Source organism: Lepidochelys olivacea (genome assembly GCF_965140295.1).
Source record: "Lepidochelys olivacea isolate rLepOli2 genome assembly, chromosome: 1".
NCBI classification, from domain to species: Eukaryota; Metazoa; Chordata; order Testudines; family Cheloniidae; genus Lepidochelys; species Lepidochelys olivacea.
The window spans coordinates 266,079,313-266,102,941 of NC_140411.1; the positions used below are offsets into that span (position 1 = coordinate 266,079,313).

The 23,629-nt window shown below is 45.1% G+C and overlaps 1 protein-coding gene across 6 annotated transcripts in view; it reads left to right on the forward strand.

Moving 5' to 3' along the window:
* Nucleotides 1-1,853: 1,853 nt before the first annotated feature.
* STRA8 (stimulated by retinoic acid 8) overlaps nt 1,854-23,629 on the forward strand; it is a 34,012-nt gene continuing 12,236 nt past the window's right edge. Inside the window, exons 1-8 of one of the 6 annotated variants that reach the window (XM_084617458.1) lie at nt 1,854-1,990; nt 4,730-4,927; nt 6,831-6,906; nt 8,369-8,456; nt 8,905-9,057; nt 15,851-16,121; nt 18,545-18,624; nt 21,856-21,967. In XM_084617458.1, coding sequence (XP_084473584.1) covers nt 4,736-4,927; nt 6,831-6,906; nt 8,369-8,456; nt 8,905-9,057; nt 15,851-16,121; nt 18,545-18,624; nt 21,856-21,967 — 972 coding nt within the window. In that variant the 5' untranslated portion in view covers nt 1,854-1,990; nt 4,730-4,735. Of the gene's footprint in view, nt 1,991-2,162; nt 2,376-2,928; nt 2,989-4,729; nt 4,928-6,830; nt 6,907-8,368; nt 8,457-8,904; nt 9,058-15,850; nt 16,122-18,544; nt 18,625-21,855; nt 21,968-23,629 lie in introns of those variants that run through there. The other 5 variants (XM_084617457.1, XM_084617461.1, XM_084617456.1 and 2 more) reach the window with 5 other exon arrangements.

Here is a 23,629-nt window from a genome sequence, read left to right on the forward strand (position 1 = left end):
AAGTCATGGATAGATCACAGACAGTAAACAGGTTTCAGAGTAACAGCCGTGTTAGTCTGTATTCGCAAAAAGAAAAGGAGTACTTGTGGCACCTTAGAGACTAACCAATTTATTTGAGCATAAGCTTTCGTGAGCTACAGCTCACAGTAAACAAAAATTCAGGGCTCATGACCTGTCCATGACTTTTACTATATACCCTAACTAAACCTTTGGCCAGGGGGGCATGGGTGCTCTGTGGGGGGGGGGGCGGTTCAGGGGCACCATGAGTGCTGGGAGCGTTGGCCCAAGACCCCTGCTGGTGCTGGAGGGAGTGTGCAGGCAGCGGGGGGCGGCCCAGGATCCCTGCTGCTAGTGGGGAGGGGAGGGTGGGTGGGGCTGGCAGACTTCCTACCAGCTTCCCATCGACATGTCCCTGCAGCTCCAAGGGGGAGGGGCAGCCAGGAGGGCTCTGCACGCTGCTTCCGCCAAAAGCACCAGCTCCACAGCTCCCATTGGCCAGGAACCACAGCCAATAGGAGCTGCAGGGGTGTTGCCTGCGGGTGTGGGCAGTATGTAGAGCCCCCTGACCTCTCCGCCTAGGAGCTGCAGGGACATGACGGTGGGAACTGGGGACCCCTCCCCCTTTCCCTCTCCGAGGTAAGCGTCACCCCACACCCCAATCCCCTGCTCCAGCCCTGACCCCACACACCCAAACTGCTGCTGCTGGCTCAGGGGCTGCCTGACTTGGTCAGCCCCTGAGCCAGCACCGGTTGCAGCAGAAGTCATGGAGGTCATAGAAAGTCATGGAATCCATGACCTCCGTGAGACATGCAGCCTTACTCATGAGCAGTAGAATGGAGGAGACAGGAGCTGAGCAACATCCTTCTCCAAACTACTCCTGATACTGTAACTATGCCAATGTGACTGCGGGGGCTGAACGCAACCCACAGAATTCTAACATAGGGACTAACCACCCGCATTTCCAGTAAAGAAGTGTGGCCTATAGAGACTACAGATCCCAGCATGCAAAACTTCACATTGCTCATAGCAGGCTGCCAAACTGCATGCTGGGATTTGCAGTATCTGCTGACCACACTTTCTCACGGCAAGCTGCTCCACGAATGCGAGTTCCGTACACCCTTACAGATCCCAGCAAGATGGCAGTGTGCCTTTCAGTGGGACAAAGCGTGGGCATCCCCTTTCATATGCCACATCCTTCAGCGGATCACAGTGGCCCTCAGAAAGAAAGAATGGGGAACCAGCCTTTTAATTATTGGGCTACCTATAAAATGAAGAAGGGGGGCTTTGACAGCTCGAACAGGGCACAAAGGAGCACATGGGGGTGTTCATTGCCCGCCCTCCGACCGAGTTTACACCCAAACACACAGCCCTGGTGTGCACAAGCAGAGCGATGTACACAGCCACAAGGGGCCGACAGGAGATGTGACCACACTGAGCTATGAGTGGGATGGTGGCACAGCTCCTGACACATTCACACAGGCTCCTCCAGCTGCAGGCTCCCACCCATGCACATACACCCCTACTTTGCGCCCCACTACTGCAGACACCCCAACAGACCCCCCACTACCCTTCCCCGCCCCCTGCCCCTCTTACACCTTTCTCTTCAGATCCCCTTCCTCTCCCCTTTCCCCTCTGACCCCCTCCTCCTACTCTCCCCTCTCTCTTCAGACCCGCTCCTCAACCTCCTCCCTTCCCCTCCCCCTGCCTCCTCCCCTTTCTGCTCCGATCCCCCTCTCCCCTCGACTCCTCCTCCCCTCCCCTTTCTCCTCCGACCTCCCTCCCCGACGCTTTCCCGCGCTTTTGTTGCCTTCTCAGGCAGTCGCTACAATGTCAACGTTCTCCCTCCCGACCCCGGCGCCTTCCGATTGGCCTGAGGAGGTTCCCTCCTGAGCTGTGATTGGCTACTTGCCACGTGCTGCCGGTGTTGCCGGGCCGTGGCGGCAGCACAAACAAGCTGCGTGGGGGAGTTGCAGCAGGAACCGGGCGGTGGGTACGGCGGGCGGGGAATGGGCGGGCTATAGAGGCACTCGGGCCGGAGGGATACTCCGCAGAGATGCGTGAGGCCTCCAGCCGCTCTGGGACTGTCTGTAATTGAAGAGAGCTGGGGCGGAACCCGGGAGCAGAGCCAAGAAGGGGAACGGAACCTACGGAAGGGGGGCAGCGCCTATAGAAAGGGGGCGGAGCTCATAGTGGAGGGGTAGCGTCCATAGGAAAGGACTGAGCCATAGAAGGAAGTAGCGAGCCCAGCGAAATAGGGGGCAGAGCCCACAGAAATGAGGGAAAGGCTGGAGCCTGTATCGAACAGTGGCGCAGGACCCAAAAAGGAAGGACAAAGACCATAGAAAAGGGGAGCCAGAGCTCTGAAGTGTGCGAAGGTTGTTGGTGAACGGTTCCTAGGGGGGCTCTTGCTATGCATTTATATGATTTAAAATAATCTGAAGAGCAGACAAAAAAATCCCTCTTTGATTTTTTAAAATGTCTCTTTCTGTGGGTATCTGAAGGACGAATTCAGGCTTTTTACAGCTACAGTTCTGTTTGATCTGATTTTTTTTTTCAGTTGCAGAACCTCTAGAACCATTAGTGATAATAAATAATTATTCATACTCTCTCCCCCCTGTCTATAATAACAAAAATGTCATCAAGATTTGAATCAGGATCTTCACCCAGAGATTTAGGGAAAGGGTGAGGGCAAGGGCAAGCTAGTTTCCCCTAAATGAGTGGAAATTTTAGAAATTACCATATACATAATTTATGATATTTTAAAATAATTTAAAAGATGGAGGTTTTAAGGAACAGAATATGTAGGGGTATGAACACATGGTGCAGTTGGTACTTTACAGACTGCTCAGAAAGTATGCTAATTATGGCTCCAGTCTGGCAGTATTTAGAGAAGGAAAACTTCTAATGACTTCCAGTAGTGTAGTAGTTTTGCCTGTGTAAAGATTGTGGAATTGCGCCATATTAAATTGCCTAGTTCACGTTTCCAGGGTAATTGCATTCAGACTTTTTTCTGGAGGATATGTAATGTCCTCATTATGCTTATTTCCGTGTCTAAATCCATGTGTGAAAGGCATTGATAGTATCTGGAAAAGAAAATGTGAACTGAGTATTTGATATTCATTACACATTGATTTTTATTTTTTTGGCGTTTGTCATGATTGAGAAATTCATACAAATTCGTTAAATCAGAAATAATAAATGGGTACATTAAAGAATGGATACCATTCTGTAGTACAACACAAAATCAATATACCAGATATTTATTCCATAAGGAAACCAATTATCTTAAATATAATTTCCTGTGTGTCGATATTATTTGTGACCACACTAATGAAATTTTAAACTATACTATTCTATTTTACCAGCATAGGGTCTGCTCCAGCTTTCACTGAAATCAATGGCTTTTTTCCAGTGATTTCAATGGCAGTTGAATTGGGCCTTTAAAAAGCAGATAACAGTATAAAAAAGTCATTTCTGCTTCTGTTTAATATAATTTCCATAAGTATTTTCCTTTTTTTCTTCACTACTAGCATTTAACTTAAAAGGGTATTTGGGTGACTTTAAAAGGTCTGCTTCTGTTGCTTATTCTCCCACCCCCACCTAACATCATAATTTACTGTGACATCCCACTTGACTAAGAAAATGATTGTGATGTGACAAAGAACCGTGTCTTCTAGTGACTTCAGTGGGAATTGAGAGCACTCAGCACATTGCAGATGGAGTCCAGTGTATGTTATGGAAAAAGATTAACCACATCATTTCAGGGCAAGAAACAACTGCCTTCCTGCCTTAACTTTTAGTGTGTTTCAAGTCACACTGTACAACTAGCCCACCATTGTGGTAGATCAGCAGTTCTCAAACTGTGGGTTGGGACCCCAAAGTGGGTCATGACCCCATATTAATGGGGTCATCAGGGCTGGCTTAGACTTGCTGGGGTCTAGGGCCGAAGCTGAGGCCTGAGCACCACTGCCTGGGGCTGAAGCTCAAGGGCTTTAGCCCTGGGTGTCAGGACTCAGATTACAGGCTCCTGCCTGGGGCTGAAGCCCTTGGGCTTCAGCTTTGGCCCCTCCCCACCTGGGCTCCAGCTGGCTCAGGCTTCAGTTCCCCTCCTGGGGTCATGTAGTAATTTTTATTGTCGAAAGGGGGTCGCGATGCGATTAAGTTTGAGAACCCCTGTGGTAGATCAGGGTTTACTGCATATTGATAGTTTGCTTTCACAGGGAGAAGAGAAAACTATTTAACATTCCCTTCATAACCTCCTGCGGGAAATGAGCTGGATTGTTCTGCTTCAGCACTCTCAACTTTACTTCAGAGTAGCAGCCATGTTAGTCCGTATTCGCAAAAAGAAAAGGAGGACTTGTGGCACCTTAGAGACTAACCAATTTATTTGAGCATAAGCTTTCATGAGCTACAGCTCACTTCTTCGGATGCATTCAGTGGAAAATACAGTGGGGAGATCTATGTACACAGAGAACAAGAAACAATGGGTGTTACCATGCGTTTACCATGCATCTGTATTTTCCACTGAATGCATCCGATAAAGTGAGCTGTAGCTCACAAAAGCTTATGCTCAAATAAATTGGTTAGTCTCTAAGATGCCACAAGTACTCCTTTTCTTTTTTCAACTTTACTTGTTCATCAGCCCACCACACATACTGTAGACTCACTCTATTTTTAAGTGCTATTTTATTTATTTATTTATTTAATAAAACTTAATGTTCCATTGCAGCTTTTGATGGAGACATCTGGTGACTGTAGCAGCCCATATGTCAGGGTGACTCCTGGGTTCCTGACACATCTGCAAGATTTGGAGCCCCAAGTGGCAAGAAGACGCTTATCTCAGGCACGACACCGGGCTACGCTAGCAGGACTCTTCAACAACCTGCGGGAAACTGTGTTTTCTCAGTCAGACAATTCAGCATCAAAGGTATGGAGGAGAAACTCTTATTTGTTTATGGATATATATTTGCAAAGACAAAGTGTAGTTAACCAAAGTAGTCGTTCTGATCACAATATCTTTTGGGGTTCATGTATGTGTGTAATTTTATCATGTGCAACTTTCCCTGTGTCTCTTCTATTTGTATAATACTCTCTTCAGAACAAGAAAAGAGAGCCTTCTGTGCCTTCTGTTGTTACTGGCATGGGTTTATCATGTGACTTGTCTCCACTTTGTAGATTTTGAGCTTCTTCGTAATGGCAGTATTTTGGAAGCTAGTAAAGGAATACCATGATTAAATTTCATCCTTGACGTACAGCTGTGAAATCAAAACTAGTAGGTTGTGGTTAGAAAGAGGGGAAAGTAGTTCATTCAATCTCATGAGTTAATTTATATGAGGGGGAGGGGGGGACTGGGAAAGTGTGTAAAAATAAAAAATCAAGCTGTACCATTTCCTGTGTTTTACTAGTTTTAGAAATTGTTTAAACAAAATGGACTATATAAAAACAAGTGAAACAGCACTAGTTTGGTACTTAAATACTTCCAGGGAGGAAGAATGTTATCGTGTTCAAGGCATGGGAAAGGGTACCAGGAGTCTTGGGTTCTGTTCCTAGCTCTACCACTGATTCCCTTCAATAAATCATTTAGGCTATGTGTGCTTCAGTTTCCTGTTTCATGAAATGGGGATGGTAATGCATATTTCAAAAGGGTATGTCCTTGTAAAAAGCTTTGAAATCCTTAGATGGAAGGTGCTTGAGAGGTGCAAAGTATTGTTATGTAGGAACTTCACTTGTTTGGACTCTTTAACTGTAACTTAGCCTGAGGCAGGAGCTCCGCTTGTTAAGTTCTGATGGAGATGCAGCCGAAGCTAATAATCATCCTGGTCTCAGAAGCTAAATCCAAAACATGATTCTTTGTTTTGTCTAACAAGACTTACCTTTCATTTATTATTGCTTGGAATGGAGGACTTCTGACTCCCTTTTAGAACTTCGATGAGTCCCATTGGTTTTTCCCAGCTTTACGCTGCTACCTTTGAAAGTATCACATCACAGCCATGATCCTTTTGGGTCAAGGAAGATTGGATTTGTTCAAAGGCATGCACACTGAGGAAGTCATTTCCTAATCTTTGTCAGTGAGTGATTGCTTTATGCCCTGAAGCATTGGGTTTATACCCCCTACAAAAAAAAAAATCTCTAACATTCTCATTAACCATATAAATGTTTAATCCTTTCTTGTATCCTCTGTGTGTTTAGTCACAAGTGGACAAATTCTGCTCTCATTTATGCTGGTATAAACCTGGAATAATTGCACTGAAGGCTGTTAAGTCGCTCCAGTTTTAGATCAGTGTAACAGAGCAGAATTTGGCTAAAGAGGTCTCCTCACATAGTTCCCACTGGAAATGATCAGGAAAAAATTATGCCTACAGTCAGAAAACATCCAACAGTAAGCCATAAGGCGTAAAATTGTATCCATTATGTTTTATTATTCATTATTGGTTTATTCATTGTTGTTATTATTATTATTAATAATAATAAATATAGCACCATTGAGGTACATGATATTTTACAGATATGCCTCAAAGAGCAAACAGTCCCAAAAGGAAGGAATTCTAGAAAGGAATTGTTGACTGTAGAGAATTGTCAGAGTAAACCCCAAACCTGTATGTGAATAGGTACAGCATATAAATTAAAATCTTAATTTGTATTTGCCTTGATTCTTGGTTTCTTGCCTTTTTTCACATTCATCAGTGTAGTGGGCTGCTTAATTGTTTTTAGGGGGACATGGAGATAGCTAGTCAGCAAAAGGAAAAGATGTAAAAGATGCTTAAGGCATGTTAAAATTTCAGTCCAATCAGAACACAGGAAGATTGGTTCTGTTTTCTCTTTGTATTTAGTGTCAGGTTTTGCGTAAAGCTAAGAATTATATCCAGGAGCTGGAGCAAACCTTGGGTACCTTGCTGAAGATGAAAGGTACTGTATGGAAATATATACCTGAAAATGTTTCCCTGGGCCTGCCTTTCATTTACTTGTTAAATAGGGACAGCTAGCCAGGTGGCTGAGCCAGTATTAAAGGCAAGATGGGTGCCTTTAGGCATAGCACCAAGCAAGAGATAGTGCATAAAATGTATCACCCAGGACTAGCCCAAGGAAGCATTGTGCTTCAAAGATATTCCTCTGACTCTCAATTTCCTCCCTGCTTCCCCCTTGAACTGGTGGGTGAGGGAGGGCAGATTCAAACAGTAGTTTGTTGCTGGCCTGCATCAGCAGCAAATTAAGGCTGTTCCCTCCTTTCCTCCCCCCACCCCATTTATTGCTGGCTCATCTGCACTGGCAGTGGATTGGGGAACTTCTCCCACTCCTCACGCACATATTCCAGGGGACAGTAGCAGCATAGAGTGCCTTCTTACATCTGTGCACCCAAAAGCCGGCTAATTAACAAAAGAGCCAAAGGGAAGTTCTTCCTCCCGTTATCTTCTCTGCATAGGTACATAGTTCAACTCACAATCTGACCCTAAGTGTACAGCTTCTTGATTCACAGACATAGTTGGGGTCCAAGTTTGGACTGGAGGGCACTGAGAGAATCTATTCTGGGGTAAAAGTAGGGCAGGAGGGGGACAGAAATCCCATTCTGGTTTTCCTCACAAAAATGTAGGAAGTGAAAAGTTTTAATTAAGAAGTTACTCCAAGGGAAATGATTAAGACAAGTAGTGGTGGGTTTGTTAGTATTTTGTTTTTGTGGTTTCTTGGCTCCTCCACACATACTTTTCCATTAGCCTGTCCCAGCAATCTGAAACAAACACATTTTTTCTTCTGGATGAGGGCAGTATGATATGATTCCTTTCAGTACCTGTCACACCCTTTAATCAGCTGGATCAGTTGCTGTTGAGGGGTGTGAGGTTCTCCCTCTGCTAGGGCAGAATATGCTGCTTGTGCAATGTTCCCAGCCCCATTTCCTTGCCTCCTCACCTGACTGAAGATCTGGGAACCAGAACTAAAAATCAAGCATGTTTTCTGGTTTCAGTGGTAGAGATTTGAACTCCATGGTGATGGTTTAAAGCTGTTGAACACATTTTTCATGTTTTAAGTAGTGTCAGAAAGTCTCCCCAAAGCCCGAAATATCAATACTTCAGAGAAGGAAAATAACCACAAAATATTGTATTGACTGGTAACTACATGGACTTTGGTTCACTGGCTGTTATTACTGAAAACCAAAGTTATCAGTTCACTGACAAGGCCAGCATTATGAAAATATCAGTGCTCATAAACTGCTAATACAGCTGGTCATGTTATAAGGAAGGGCAGAATGTCCCATCCGGTATCATTTTTGTCTAATCAAAAACTCTGTGTGACCATTACTCTTTTTTTGATTGGGACTGACGATGAATGAGATGCCAAATCCTCCAGTCTGTGACAATTATCTTTCTGCTGACAGTAGAGTCCTTCAATCTAGAGGATGGGAACCCGTCCAGCTTGGAGGAAGTCAAGGAGGAATATGTCAAGATGTACTTCAGCGATCACTGGTAAGGACTCACACAGATCAAGAAATGATAATACTTTGCACTTGCTTCTAAAGTGCAAAGCATCTCAAAGCACTTGGCAAATATTACAGAGCAGAGGTTGTCTGACCCTGTGAAGGAAGCAAATACACAGATTGAGATGAAGAGGTTTTACCTGGCAGGCGGGAAAAAAATTATTAAAATTGGACCCTTACAGCAGCTCAGTGCGTGTAAGCTCTGAGCACATTGCTGGTCTCGTTCCCAGTCAATGCATGTATTTGCCTTTCTTTCCCTGTGTAGATCGTCTCCACTTAGGGGCTTTCATTAGCCCTGCAAAGCAAAAAAAAAAGAGAGAAAAAAAAGTCACCTGCTCTAAAAGAATCACTGAGACTGCCAAAGTGTTCCTGGCAGGGACTGTTTTAAATTGGTTGGGAAGCCATGCATTTGGCCTTGTCCCATGTTTTCTTTCCAGTACTGCATCCCCTTCAGATGCCATGAGTGAGAGTGGCTCTACAATCTGGTATTTGATTCAAGAATCTGAAAAAAACGCAGTGGAAGAGGATGGGAAGCCAAGACTTGTCCAGTCCCCAGCCACTTCATCTCCTGATCTGATGGAGTTTGAACGGTAGGAGTATAAGTGTGTAGTATTTTAGTCACTGCATATCATGTAGCTTTCCTGGGGTCTGACTTTGGTTCCCAGGATCCCCAGACCAGCAGAGACATCAATGTCAGCCCCTGTTGGTGGGGAAACTGATCATCCTCCATGACTCTCAATTGATTCCCTCACTCCTGGCTGGCACTAGGAGCCTGAATACTGGCATGTCCAGGCCTCCTTGACCACAGGGCATCTTCCTGCTTCACAAGCCTTTGAAAATCTCTGAGGGTTCCCCATCCGCAGGAAAGAGATGCAATGTTCTTTCAAGTACTGTATGTCAGTGTTCTAACATGAAGCATGAGGGTTAATATCCCTTCTAAAATGTTATAATTAATTATGGTAATTCTGGGTATTCTGTTATCCATATAAGTGTCTGTTCTTTTCTGAATCTTTAACCTTCTGCAGTCTGCTCTCACTGTCATGTTGTACTGGCTTTTTATAAAGTTTCCTGTTGTTGCTGATAATGGTTTTCTAAAAATGGGAATGCAGTTGTGGCAGCAGGTGGCACAAGTCGTCTGCTTTCATTCTACAGTATTATCCTTTACTCCTTCTGTAAGAATCAGAAAAAAAACCAGTGCTTGTAGGCAGGTAGTGTGTAGAGTACCTTGAAATATGCTGTTTAAAGATTTTTGTGGTATAGTGTCATTCGCTCCTCATGGGTTCCCCTTTCCCCTCTCTCACTGACACATGCAGAGCAAGACCTTTGCAGCTGTATGTAGGATCTGTGGCATTTACCTTGAAGTTTCATGGCAGATTACAACTGCTGTATATTGAATCCTTCTCATGGGATCTGTCCTGTCTGACACAACCCAGCAGTGATCTGTCCAGTAGGAACAACTTCACCCCTTTAGTAACATGGGATACTGTAGCCATGTTTTCCACCCAACACCCGGAATCGCAGCCTTTTTGTATAACTGTTTGTGTCCATCATCTAAGTCAGCTAAACTGGTCATCGTGGGCTGGTAGCGGCACAAAGTACTATCCCCTCCAAAATGCTATCAATTCTTGCCAGCCTCGAAAGAGATTGGAGGTCCAGGATTCACACTTAGGTTTTTAACACAGCTGCCTGATCCTAGTTCATCCACTCATAAGAATCTACACCAGCCATTCCTTACCAATCAGGATCATTCTGTTAGGCACTGGACAAAGGTATAGTGAGGGACACAGTTCCTTCCACTTAAATCACATATAATAGGCAAAGGGTAGATGGGAAACAGAGGCGCAGAACAGTACTATTCAGCAGGCTTCCATGCCATTTAAACCCCAGCAGCAGCTACTTTTAAGTGCTTTGGATCAAATATCCCTGTGTAAATTGTGCATATAAAATTAAAAAAAACACTTGACACATATTACAGTATTATAAGGGGGTCTGGATGGTTTGATGTCTGTGGTTGTTTGAGCAGAGATGATGTGATTTAGTGGGTAGGGACCTGTAGTGGGAATCAGAAGACCTGGATTAGATTCCTAGTTCTGCCACTGATCTGTGTGACCTTGGGTGAGTCACTTCACCTCTCTCTGCATCTGTCTCCCTGGCCACCATTCACCTACCTCATCTATTTAGACCAGAGGTTCTCAGACTTCATTGTACCGTGACCCCCTTCTAACAGCAAAAATTACTATGTGACCCCAGGAGGGGGAACTGAAGACCGAGCCCGACCGAGCCCTGCCACCCTAGGCAGGGCAGGGGAGGGCAAAGCTGAAGCCCAAGGGCTTCTGCCCTGGATGTGGGGGCATGTAACCTTAGCACTGAGCAATGGGGCTTGGGCTTCAGACTTGCTGGGGCCCAGACCCAACACCAGCCTTGGTGACCCCATTAAAATGGGGTCGCAACCCACTTTGGGGTCCTGACCCACAGTTTGAGAACCCCTGATTTAGGCTAATGTTTTTGATGCAAAGGCTGTCTCATTGAGGGTGTGGATGCATACATATATGTTATCAGTGCCTAGCACAATTAGACTTTAATGGGGCCTCCCGTTACTACTGTCAGGAACCAGGTTGTGGGCAGTCACACCTAGCAATTGGAGCAGGAGTCAGGAGCTGGGAAACAGAACCATGGGCCAGAACCAGAGTCAGAAACTGGATGCCCGAGCCAAGGGTCGAACCAGCGTCAGAGCCAGGAATCAGAGCAGAGCACCAGAACCAGGGTATCTGGAGTCAGAGAAGGCAGGAGCAAGGCTGGGACAGGGCGAGGAAACAGGGCCCAGGAACAAGGCAAGGATGCAGGAACAAGGCAGGGTCTGTCTCAGCAGCAGGTCAGGGATCTACCTTGTTTCACAGACAGGTTTCTGGAACTCCCTCCATGCTTAAATAGTGTGTCTGAACCAATCAGATGTTACAGGGGGTGCTGCCAATCGAGTTTCCATAGGCGGCGCTTCCCGTGGTGCCTAGTCTCCCAGGATTTGCAACTCATTGATCATGGCTCTGCCATGGCTTCTGGGGGGTGGAATGAAAGCACTGGTCATTGGGTGCCCTCCAGACCTGTATTCTAGCTCACTGGATCCTTATATCACTCCCCCGACCCTTTAAGGATGCTCCTGGGGCATTGTTGGGCCAGGCTTGTCTGCATAGGTGCCGACTCCGTGGATGCTGCGGGGCTGGAGCACCCAAAGGGAAAAATTATTGGGTGCTCTGCACCCACCGGCAATGAAGTTGCCTCCACCTCCTCCTTGCCTCCTCCCTCCCCAAGCGTGCTGCGTCCCCACTCCTCCCCCTCCCAGCGCTTCCTGTCCTCCGCCTAACAACTGTTTGGCCGCGCTTAGGACTTTCCAGGAGGGAGGCGGGAAGAAGTGGGGATGTGGCACGCTCTGGGGAGGAGACGGTAAAGAAGCAGGGCAGGGGTGGGGACTTGGGAGAACGGGGTAGAATTGGGGCAGGGGAGGTGAGCACCCATGTGGCAGAGGGGAAGTCAGCACCTGTGCTTGTCTGGGTTAGGGTGACCAGATGTCCTGATTTTACAGGGACAGTCCCGATTTTGGGGTCTGTTTCTTATACAGGCTCCTATTACCTCCCACCCCCATCCCGATTTTTCACATTTGTTGTCTGGTCACCCTAGTCTGGGTGGTCCCTGTGAAAGCTCTGTCCAGGTTCAGGTGTGTGAACATTACTAGCAGATTCCCAGACCTGCTTCTTGTGGCCACAGCCTCCCCAATCTTTGAGGTACCATATCCTGCTCTGTTGCAATTTAGCATCCAATATGGCATGGACTTCATATCATTTGTGGTCTTGAGCTGTTTAGAGGTGTGCTGGGCCTTGAGTGACCAGACAAGTTTGGCGGTTTTGCAGAGGCCGGCTGGCATGCGGGCTATTCGCCCCAAGAAATATGGCATAAAATGCTGATAAAAATTTGCAAAACATAGGAAGCACTGCACCGTCTGAGTATTCCAGGGTACTGCCCAGTTGCAAATGATTTCCACCTTTTTTGGGGTCCACCCTAATGCCTTCTGGGGAGAGGATGTACCCTGAAAACTCTGTGGCAGTTTGGAGAAATATACCATTCTCTAATTTTGTATGTAGGCTGTGCTGTTGCAGCCTCTTCAGTACATACTTGACAGGGCATTTGTGCTGTTCATGGTTTTCTGAAAAAGGCAAGTATGTCACTGAGGTAGATGACAACATCCTGGTCCAGAATGTCCCTAAACACATCATTAACAAAGGTGTAAAGGTCGCGGGGGCATTAGGCAGTAAAACAGCATCACCAAATATTCAAAATTCAGGTCCAGAAGAGTGCGCTTATCCCCCGTCCCGATACACGCAAGGTTGTAGGCCCCACCCCTGCAGGTTCAGTTTGGTGAATAGCTGCATGGATCACACACAATCCAATAGATCTGACATTAGGGAAAGGACATAACAGTTCTGGATCGTTATCTGGTTCAATGCACAGTGTCTGCCGTCAGCCCTCAAAAGTGTGTGGCGTATGACGCGGCCAGCCCTTGTCCCTGGTGGAGGTTCCACAGGGCAGCTCCCAAAGGTGTAGTCCTGATTATTTAAGTGCAGGTACTCTGCCTTCCTCTAGCCCCCCGCTCGCATGATTTCTCTTGCCATTTTCTGTATAAAATGGCATCCTGCATGCAGCATGACCTCGCACATACAGAGCATATGACATTAGAAGTGCAGAAACACTGTTCCTGCAGGTTCGCACCCCACTACTTTACTGGCAGCTTCAGCTGACCATGTGTGACCATTGAAAATTGCAGAAAAAAGCCCCCAAAAAGGTGTTCCAGCCTATCAGTGTTGGGCTACTTTGCTCAACCAAGGGAGAGGTCTGGTCCAGTGCTTCGCCAGGCAACAAATTGAGTAGGTCCAGGGATGGAGCATAAGAAGTAGATGGCCCTGTTTAAGGGGTCTCCTGAATTTTTGGCACTTTCCATCCAGGCATTCAGGTAGGGGCACCACAGGACCGTGTTCAGATGGAGGGGCCACCATTCGTGCCCAGAGTGCAGCATTCTCCTCTTGCAAGTGGGCCACTTGTTTGCGGAGGGCTTGGTTTTCTGTCAAAAGTGGCATCATCCAAGCCCACAGAGCATGGGCCTTGGTCTGGAGATGGGTGACCCACTTCTGCAGATCTGGTGCCCCCTACGGTATGCTAGGCCAATGGTTCTCAACCAGAGAGCAGGTTTGTGGGGGGGGCTGCCAAGCGGGGCTGGCATAGACTTGCTGGGGCCCAGGGCAGAAAGCTGAAGCCCCACCGCATGGGGCTGAAGTCTGAGGCTCCAAGCTCCACTACCCAGGGCTGAAGCCAAAACCTGAGCAACTTAGCTTCGCAGGGGCCACTGTGGCATGGGGCTCCAGGTAACAGCCCTGCTTGCTATCCCCTAACGCTGGCCCTGGCTTTAACCGCCCTGCTTGCTATCCCCTAACGCTGGCCCTGGCTTTAACCGCCCTGCTTGCTATCCCCTAACGCTGGCCCTGGCTTTTATATGCAGAAAAAAGTTGTTGTGGCACAGGGGGTGTGTGGAGTTTTATAGCATGTTGGGGGGGGCCTCAAAAAGAAGAAGGTTCAGAACCCCTGTGCTAGGCAACTGGAGACCTGCCCTCTCCTGGTTGTTAATGGGGCGTCGTCCACAGAGGGGTCAGAGGTAATCTGTGCACTCTGTCAGGAACCAGGATGTGGGCCTTCGAGCCTAGCGGTCAGAGCATGAGTAAGGAAACTAAACCAAGGGTCAGAGCCAGGAATCAGAGCCGAGAATCAGAACAAGGTATCTGGAGTCAGGGTAGACAGGAGCAGAGCTGGGTCCAAGGCAGAAGCAGAGCTGGGACAGGGCAAGGACACCAGAACAAGGCAGGAGCTGTCTCAGCAGAAGATCAGATCTGCCTTGTTACACAAATGGCTTCCTGGAACTTTCTTCATGCTTAAATAGGAAGCATGCTTGGCCAGTCAGAGGTCACAAGGGATGCCGCCAATTGGGTCTTCCATGGGTGGCACTTTCAGTGGTGTCTCGTCTCCCAGGGTTTACAGTGCATTGACCACAGTTCTGCCAGGTGGTGGCACAGAAGTGTTGGTCACCTAAAGACTTGGGTTCTAGCCCACTGGATTCTTATAACTATTGCAATACATAATAATAATATAGTCTTTTCCTTCTTTAACCCTCATTCAAATTCAGCTCAGGTGAATAGTCACTGAAAGTTGCTACCTCTTGGTTTGGTTAAAGAACACCTGTTTGGGAGCTATTATACCCGTCAGTCTCCAAGGCTGGCAAACCAGCATTTTCTAAGAGCATAACAAATTATGTGAAAAGACCCCAAAATTATAAAGCCACTACAAGTACTGCTACCTCCAGGAACAGTGGAACAACCTCAGACAGTTGAACGACTGAACGCTGCTGGTCTCAGGTCTTACCCAGCAAATCCTAGTTTCCCCCCGTCCCACCAACCTCCAGTCCCAGTTCCCTCTCCCATGCTCTTTGTCCCAGTGTTCTCCTCCTGCTCCTCCCACATGTCCAGCTCTTGTCCCCTCTGCATGGGAATAAAGTTGTTTCCTCCTACACACTGCTTAAGCCATCAGTGAGCACACAAGAGAGACAGGCTTCCTGCTCTCAGTTCTAGTGCCCAGACTTGGACACAGCAGAACTTGCAGCAGCCCACAGCTGCAATAGCAGGGAAAATCCTGCTCAACCATAGGCTGGAGCATGCCCAGTGTGGATGGTATCTTCAGAGAAGTTAGCTGCTAACATATAATTCCCTACTGAGACTCATAACTTAGCCAGATTTGGGCATATTTTCATGGAAATGGCAAAGGCCAGACCTTGCCAAATTTCACGCCTCTGCTCCAAAGCACAAAGGGACTAGAGTCTTTCAAAGAAAAACGTTGCCAGAATTTTTTAACATGGCCAAAACAATGTATTTTTCCCTAGCCTTGTTCTCAGAAACAACTGATTGTTTTGACTGAAATTTTCCAAAACAATTCAGCCTGAAGCAAACACGCAGCATGGAAAATTTTAGCCCAGTTAAAGTTTGGGAAATTCAGCAGCAGCTGAAAACAGAGTCTTATAATAGTGAATATTGGGCAACCTTAATAACAAGTTTCAGAGTAGCAGCCGTGTTAGTCTTTATTCGCAAAAAGAAAACAAGTACCTGTGGCACAATAACAAGAGGTGCTTCCAGCCCCACCTGTGTTAACAATAGTAATTATGTAAGGTCCCACTGAGTCAGCAGCATTGGTTGGAATAGAATCTGAGACTTATTACCCAATCGCTTGCTGGTCTAACCGCTACGCTGCTCCACCGTAAGCTGTTTTTAAGAGATGCCTCCCTTCCTCTTGTTACAGGTACCTGTATTTTTATAAACAGACCGTGGACCTGCTGGTTGAGAATGGGATTGTGTGCACTGAAGAGGTCACTCTTCCTGTGGTCTCCACCGCTGTTTCCCACCTATGGCAGAATCTGCCAGAGGAAAGGAGAGACAGTGTCTTGCAGTACTGTAGTCAGAGACAAAATATACTCCCAGATCCCAAGGCAGCCTGCACTGGAGGTAGTGTGAGGAACAGCAGAGCTAATAGTCAGGAGCCCAGTGGTTCATTGGTATCCACGCCAGAGGAGGTAGGTGGCAATTATTACTCTGCTTCCAGCTTCAGAAGTTCCAAACCACGGAAAAGTTGCTAGCTACACTAAGAGTGTGCAACTCTTAAAGGGTAACACACGTCACTTTACTGACACCTTCCCATAAGCACAATAGTACCCAAGTGAATATCATTAACAGCATGGCAGTAAATGTTTACATTGAATCTTTCTTACTCCTTAGCAGATCCCAAACATTGCTCTACTGTGGCTGCCAGTTTTGCAGTTTTGCTAAGGTATCCCTAAGTACCCTGGGCTTTTAATGGCAGTAGTACTGCTGATCTGCACTGAAGTGAGGACTCTGTCTGTAGGAAATGGTTAAGTTTGCTCCAGCTTATGAGAGAGGGAGAGGGGCATCACAGTTCAGGGCAATTGCACCCATATTCCCCCTCTGTAGTGTAACAAGGGCACACGCTCATGGGCAGCACATGAACCAACCATTGGGGGAGGCTAGCCCCTGGCCCTGCCCCTTCTGCCTGAGGCCCCACTTCTCCCTCACCGGAGCCAGAGCTCCCCCACCATGGCCATTGGCCCTTCCACCCCAGCCCTGGGCCACCCAAGCAGCCCCGGAGCAGGGTGGCACGGCCCCAGTGCCAGAGCACCGGGCGGACAGTGCAGCCCCTGCGCCCCCAATCCCAGTGCCACAGCCCTAGAGCACCAGGCAGCATGAACATCGGCCCCAGTCACAGGCCGCCCTAGCCCCAGGTCGGGGGAAGAGCAGGAAGCCAGAGGCGGTATAGGGGTGGAGTGTGGGCGGGGCCACACCAGGCTGTTTGGGAAAACTTAGCCCTGGCCTGTGATACCCGCCGCCCATGCATGCCCTGCAGGCTCCCTGCTTCTCAGGCGTCACCTCTCTTGGGTGAAGACCCACGTCTCTCTCCCTTCTGACTGGGGGTTTTCCATGCTGCACAGTCCCCAGCCTGCACTGTGTGACTCCCACCAAGCCAGACTAACTAAAAACAGGCCATCACCAGTGCTTTGCTTTCTCTTCAGAGGCTATAAACAGACTAATGTCCCACTGTAATAAGTTACCACACACCTCTTTCTCAGCAAAAGTTCCTATATGCATACTACAAGCTTACTAGTCTTGTGGGGTCTCAGTAGGCCAAAGTCCTTCCAGCCGTTCCCAGGAAGGATTGGGGACGCCCTTGGACGGAAGATCCTGTCTATTTGCTGGATCAGAAAGCAGGCTGAATCAGTTTAAACTCGGGCCATATGTCCAAAAGTCCATCCTTTGTTGGAGAATCCAGTCTTAACCAGTGTATGTGGCCCTCTCTGGTGGTGGGACTTCTCAAGAGATGTTATAGCCTGAGTGAATTTGCCTAATCACCCCCACTGTTCTTAGTTCCTGAAGGGCTGTGGTCACCATCCCCCATGGAATTACATACAATCTCTGGCCCATAATGATACATAAAATTAATCCCAAAGATATTGCGGGAAATAGCCATATCTATCAGGGGGCATAAGGATAAAGATGACATACGCCTACCTTCGCCTCACAAGTGCTGCTTGGAACACAGCTGTGCTGGACCCAAGGATCAGCTCCCAGATCTTAAGGGTTTTCTTTATAATAGCGTTTTATAACAGAGGGTAATAAAACTGAACTTAACTTTCATACGCCAGCTTCCTCACTCCAGTGATAGTCAATTGTGCAACTGAAACTGCGAGTCTAGTGACCACGTGATGGCTGGAATTTTTTAAAGAGAATAAGCAGAAGGTAACTGATTGTAAATATTTGTTGAAATGGTGTTTATTTGAGTGCTCAGCTGCTCAAAGAAAGGTTGGATACTTTTTTAATGGTATTTTAGTAGTATTTACCTTTAATGCATAAGTGCATTGCAGCAATAAGTCCTCTCAACTGGAAGGAAGTTAGGCCATTCATGTAACTGACCTACTTACAAAATGGTATTGGAAGGTTACATGTACACCAGGAGTAACAACCAACATAGCAGGGTGGATGGATGAGCTCACTGAATTCTACAGTGCAGTGTTGGAATTTAGAGCAACCCAGGCTTCATTGCAAGCTGGAGCACACAGCTGCATGAGCTTGTGTGGGCACTGGCTGATACAGCTGAGATCTTTGGCTGAGCACATCAGTAACAGCTAGCAAAATAGTCTGGGAAGCACTTGGATAATCCCTGCTTTTCATTGAGCGATTTGTAAACCATCGGCCTAAATCCAATTCCTGGAAACTGAGTCTCGATGGAACTGATGGACCTTTTGCCCCATTGTGTAGTAATTAAAGTAATTTATTTCTGCCTTTACAGTATACTGTTGGTCCAGTCTAGAAAATAAGCACACTGTCTAAGGAGAAGAAAGACTTAATTATCGAAAACTGTCATAGACTGGATAACATTGTGCAGGGGGTCTGATAGTTTTGACATCTAAAATATTTTCTTTGGTAGATATTATTTGAAGATGCATTTGATGTTGCTGCTGGTTTCCTTGACAGAAATGAGACTCAACAAGCAATGTCCAGTCCAGGGTAATTATAAACACACCCAGTTTGCTAGCCAGCATCCTCGTCCTTTGATGCACATTAATAAGGCAGCTTCCATATTTATGTCCTCCTCCCTTAGGTCTGTTAAAGACAACTGCTTGCAGCAAATTGGTAAGCTTGTAATTAATAGACATTTTACATTAGAATGGAAAGTACCCTCTGTGTTAATCTCAAGAATGCCCAATTAGTACTAGATATGGGATCTTTTTGATTTTCTTCGTCAGCATGTGTAGTCTTCTCCACTGTCGTAATGTAGGATTCCTAAAGCTGTCTGTTGTTCCCCTCACAAGATGTACAGAGTCCAGGAGGTGTCCTCTGGATAAGTTAGCTAATTTTGAACAGTGTTCTCCTTCAGTGGAACAAAAAAAGTCTTTTTAGTAGGACTGTTAATTAATCGCAGTTAAGTCATGTGATTAACTCAAAAAAATTAATCACAATTTAAAAAATTAATTGCAATTAATCGCAGTTTTAATCGCACTGTTAAACAATAGAATACTAATTGATATTTATTAAATATTTGGGATTTTATACATTTTCATATATATTGTATTCTGTGTTGTAATTGAAATCAAACTGTATATTATTACAAATATTTGCACTGTAAAAATGATAAAATAAATAGTATTTTTCAATTCACCTCATGCAAGTACGGTAGTGTAATCTTTGTCATGAAAGTGCAACGTACAAATATAGATATTTTATTATTACATAACCACTCAAAAACAAAATAATATAAAACTTCAGAGCCTACAAGTTTATTCAGTCCTACTTCTTGTTCAGCCAATCGCTCAGACAAACAAGTTTGTTTACATTTACAGGAGATAATGCTGCTCTCTTCTTATTTACAATGTCACCAGAAAGTGAGAACAGGTATTTGCATGGTACTTTTGTAGCTGGAATTGCAAGGTATTTATGTGCCAGATATGCTAAACATTCGTATGCCCCTTCATGCTTCGACCACCATTCCACAGGACATGCTTCCATGCTGATGACGCTTGTTAAAGAAAGAATGTGTTAATTAAATTTGTGACTGAACTCCTTGTGGGAGAATTGTATGTCCCCTGCTCTGTTTTACCTGCATTCTGCCATATATTTCATGTTATAGCAGTCTCGGATGATGACCCAGCACATCTTCATTTTAAGAACACTTTCACTGCAGATTTCACAAAACGCAAAGAAGGTACTAATGTGAGATTTCCAAAGATAGCTACAGCACTTGAGCCAAGGTTTAGGAATCTGAAGTTCCTTCCAAAATCTGAGAGGGACGAGCTGTGGAGTATGCTTTCAGAAGTTTTAAAAGAGCAACACTCCAGTGCGGAAACTACGGAACCCGAACCACCAAAAAAGAAAATCAACCTTCTGCTGGTGGCATCTGACTCAGATAATGAAAATGAACATGCGTCAGTCCGCACTGCTTTGGATTGTTATCGAGTAGAACCTGTCATCAGCATAGATGCATGTCCCCTGGAATGGTGGTTGAAGCATGAAGGGACATACTACTTTTTAGCACATCTGGCATGTAAATATCTTGCGACGCCAGCTACAACAGTGCTATGAGAATGCCTGTTCTCACTTCCAGGTGACATTGTAAACAAGAAGCGGGCAGCATTATTTCCTGCAAATGTATACAAACTTGTTTATCTGTGCGATTGGCTGAACAAGAAGCAGGACTGAGTGGACTTGCAGGCTTTAAAATTTTACATTGTTTTATTTCTGAATGCAATTTTTTTCTACTTAATTCTACATTTGTAAGTTCGACTTTCACGATAAAGTGATTGCACTACAGTACTTGTATTAGGTGAATTGAAAAATACAATTTATTTTGTTTTTTTACAGTGCAAATACTTGTAATAAAAATAAATATAAATTGAGCACTATACTTTGTATTCTGTGTTGTAATTGAAATCAAAATATTTGAAAATGTAGAAAATATCCACAAATATTTTAATAAATGGTATTCTATTATTTAACAGTGTGATTAATCACGATTAATTTTTTTAATTGCTTGACAACCCTACTTTTTAGACTAGTCTCCTTCACCCTTTTTTAGTATTCTAATACAATAACAAATACCTTACACAGCAGAAATGTAGTTTGACCTGAATAGTAACGTCAGAGAAAGGAAAGATCTATTACATCAAGTCCTTCCGTGTGCAAGGGCTATGTGTAGTCCATCAAGAGAGGCTGAGATCATGTCATCACTCTTGATCTCAGCCAGTAGCCCTAGCAAGGGCAAGGATTGTGTTTCTTAATAGAAAATCTGTGTGGTGACTCAGCTCTGAAGTACTTTCGCTGCAAGTTTTGTCTTGGGTGGGATTTTCTCTCCCTGCAAGTTGTAAGTTTAGGAAATGGTAATTGTCCAGAAGTTTAAGAAGGTCCTTTAACATGTGAGGTGTGATCTGCACTTAAACCAAGACTCCACTTCACACTGCTTGAGCAGTGTAAATGAGAATCAGTCCTTTTAGATTGTTAACCAAAACACACTCAAATATATAATAAAACTGAATTAAATGTGTACCAGTTAAACAACAAGTGATGTTTTTTAAAAAAATTAGGGGAAGCATTCAGGCACACTGAGTTAGTGCCCCATGTGCACATGTCCCTAGCCAGCTCCTGCTTTAGAACAATTGGGTCTTTTTTTTGTCAGCCTGTGGTTTCAAGCAACTCAGGCCGAGAATAAAAAAGATTTGCTATGTGCATTGGCAGAGCTCTGTGGGAGCTCAGGAGAAGATGCAAGGCTGGAAGTCAGGCTCAAGATTAGTTGTGCAGCATATGGCCACAGTGTGGCTGTTGATAGTTGATATTCTCAGTCAACTTCTATGACAACATAAAGCTGCCTAATTCACTCAAAATGTAACATAAAAAATAAAAGGCCTTAATTTGAACAAGGTGATGCTATAAAACATTCAGGCTGCCAGATAAATATGACTGTTACTTTGTATTATAATTAGCATACATTTTTCTGCTGGAATAATATGATCACATCTACCACATACCTGTATCTCTGAATTTCTTTGCTTTGATAATTGTTTCGTGTATCACCTTTCTATATTTGTATAATTTATTGTGTAATGATATCTCCATTGTTCAGTTGTTTGCTTTTATTTTATTAATCCTGAAAATAATTAAGGTTTGTAAATAAATAAAAAGGAAAAGAAGTGAGCAGGAGGAGACAGGAGACTGGAAATTAAGTATAATTTCTGTTTCAATTTTCAGCTCAATGTTCGCAGGCTGCACCTCAGAAAATCCAGAGGATAACCACCGGCTCTACTTGCAGATCACTGGTTTCTTAAAGGGTCTTTTCTTTGCTAACACACAGTTTCTCCAGGTAGGCCTTGCCAAAGTGTTTGTTACAGATGAGGCAGTGTATTCCTCTGAATAGCAGATTGGGATTTCCATTTGATGTGCCTTTGCTCATGATCCTCAGGATCATCCAAACTGGAATCTTAGGCTTAATTATTTTCTTAATTCCTTCCATTCCAAAGATTAATCGACTCACCATTTAGGGGGCAAGGTTCAGTTGTTTTATTTTAGATGCTACAAAAGACATGAGGGCCAAATTTAACTCTTGAATAACTTCACTGATATCATTGGAGCTGGCTGGCCCAGTGGACAGAAAGTCATTCAGATTGCAGGTTGTTTCCTCCCCCTCTCATCCCTCTACTAGACAGGGAGATTGGGTCAGCCTCTGAGCTGCAGAGCTTGCATGGGATGTGGGGGCATCCCTAAGTAAATCCTGCTTGTGATCAACATCAGCCCTGCCTCTCTGATAGTTGCTGTTACTTCTGCTTCCTAATTTCTGTCACTTGATCATCCGTGATATAAGAGATGAGGAAGGAGGGGGAAAGAAGAAATAGCTGCAACCAAAATACGTATTTTCTTTATTGCATGTAGCTTGTGGGGGAGTAAAGATGCATAGCATTTATGTCTGTCTGCATTAGGTAGTCACAATGTGCTCTCCCTTTCCTTTCTTCAAAACAGTGCTATTAGAGCGTGAGTGATTTTTGTCATGAGTCTATCTCACTACACCCAGACTGGGGAGGGTGGGAAGAGGTGGTGTGACATTTATGTCATGAAGAGACAAGCAGAGGGAATAAGAAATGGAGTTAGAGTGTGAAAGACAAAAAGTTTTGTAGCATCAGAGGAAGCTATGGATTAACCTGTAGGTGGTTGGCTGATGTTCTTCATAATTCAGATGGCATAGCCCTCAAAATAAAACCAATGTGCCATGCACTTTCATTCCTCAGGAATACCAGGTTGTCAGTTGACAGATAATTAGAAGGGAATCTAAAGAGAAATCACATAATAATGGATATAAACAGGCAAATTACCCATGGTATTGGATTTAATGTAGATGATAGCAGCACAGTACACCTGGGGAATAATACTACGAGGCAAAATACAACCCTCAAGATTCTTGGTTTGAGAGCAAAGATGCAGCTCCACATTCCAGTAGCCACAGACTCTCCATTCTGCCCCAAGCACAGTAGCTCCTGCAGGCTCTCTGTTAGCTCAGGAAATAGGGCAATGCTGATGGCATAAAACACCCAGAACAGATTAACTAGTGTCTTTAAGGTTCATGCATATGACAAAGGTGGGGTGGCAGATTTAACTGTAATCAGGATGCACAATGTGTAGCTGGTTGAATAATAAAATACAGCTCATGATCACCTTTCCCTCTAACTGTGGGACAAGAACAATACTGATCAGCTGATGGGTTTTTAGCTGGCCAGTACAAACTAATTAGTGCTGCTTCCACTGCTTTCTCAAACAATTTACAAATCAAATAATTTATGACTGTGACTGTTTATACACACATCAAATGCAGCTGCTGTGGACAAGTTTCTGGTCAGGTTCTCAGTGCTGCTAAGGCACCCCACCTGAAAAAATACTTGTGAGAGAACCAGGCAGAAGAATGAAAAGAACTATGTCCACCACAGTGGAGAATGGGAGGCCTAAAACTGAGAATGTTTAGATTATATGGACGGAA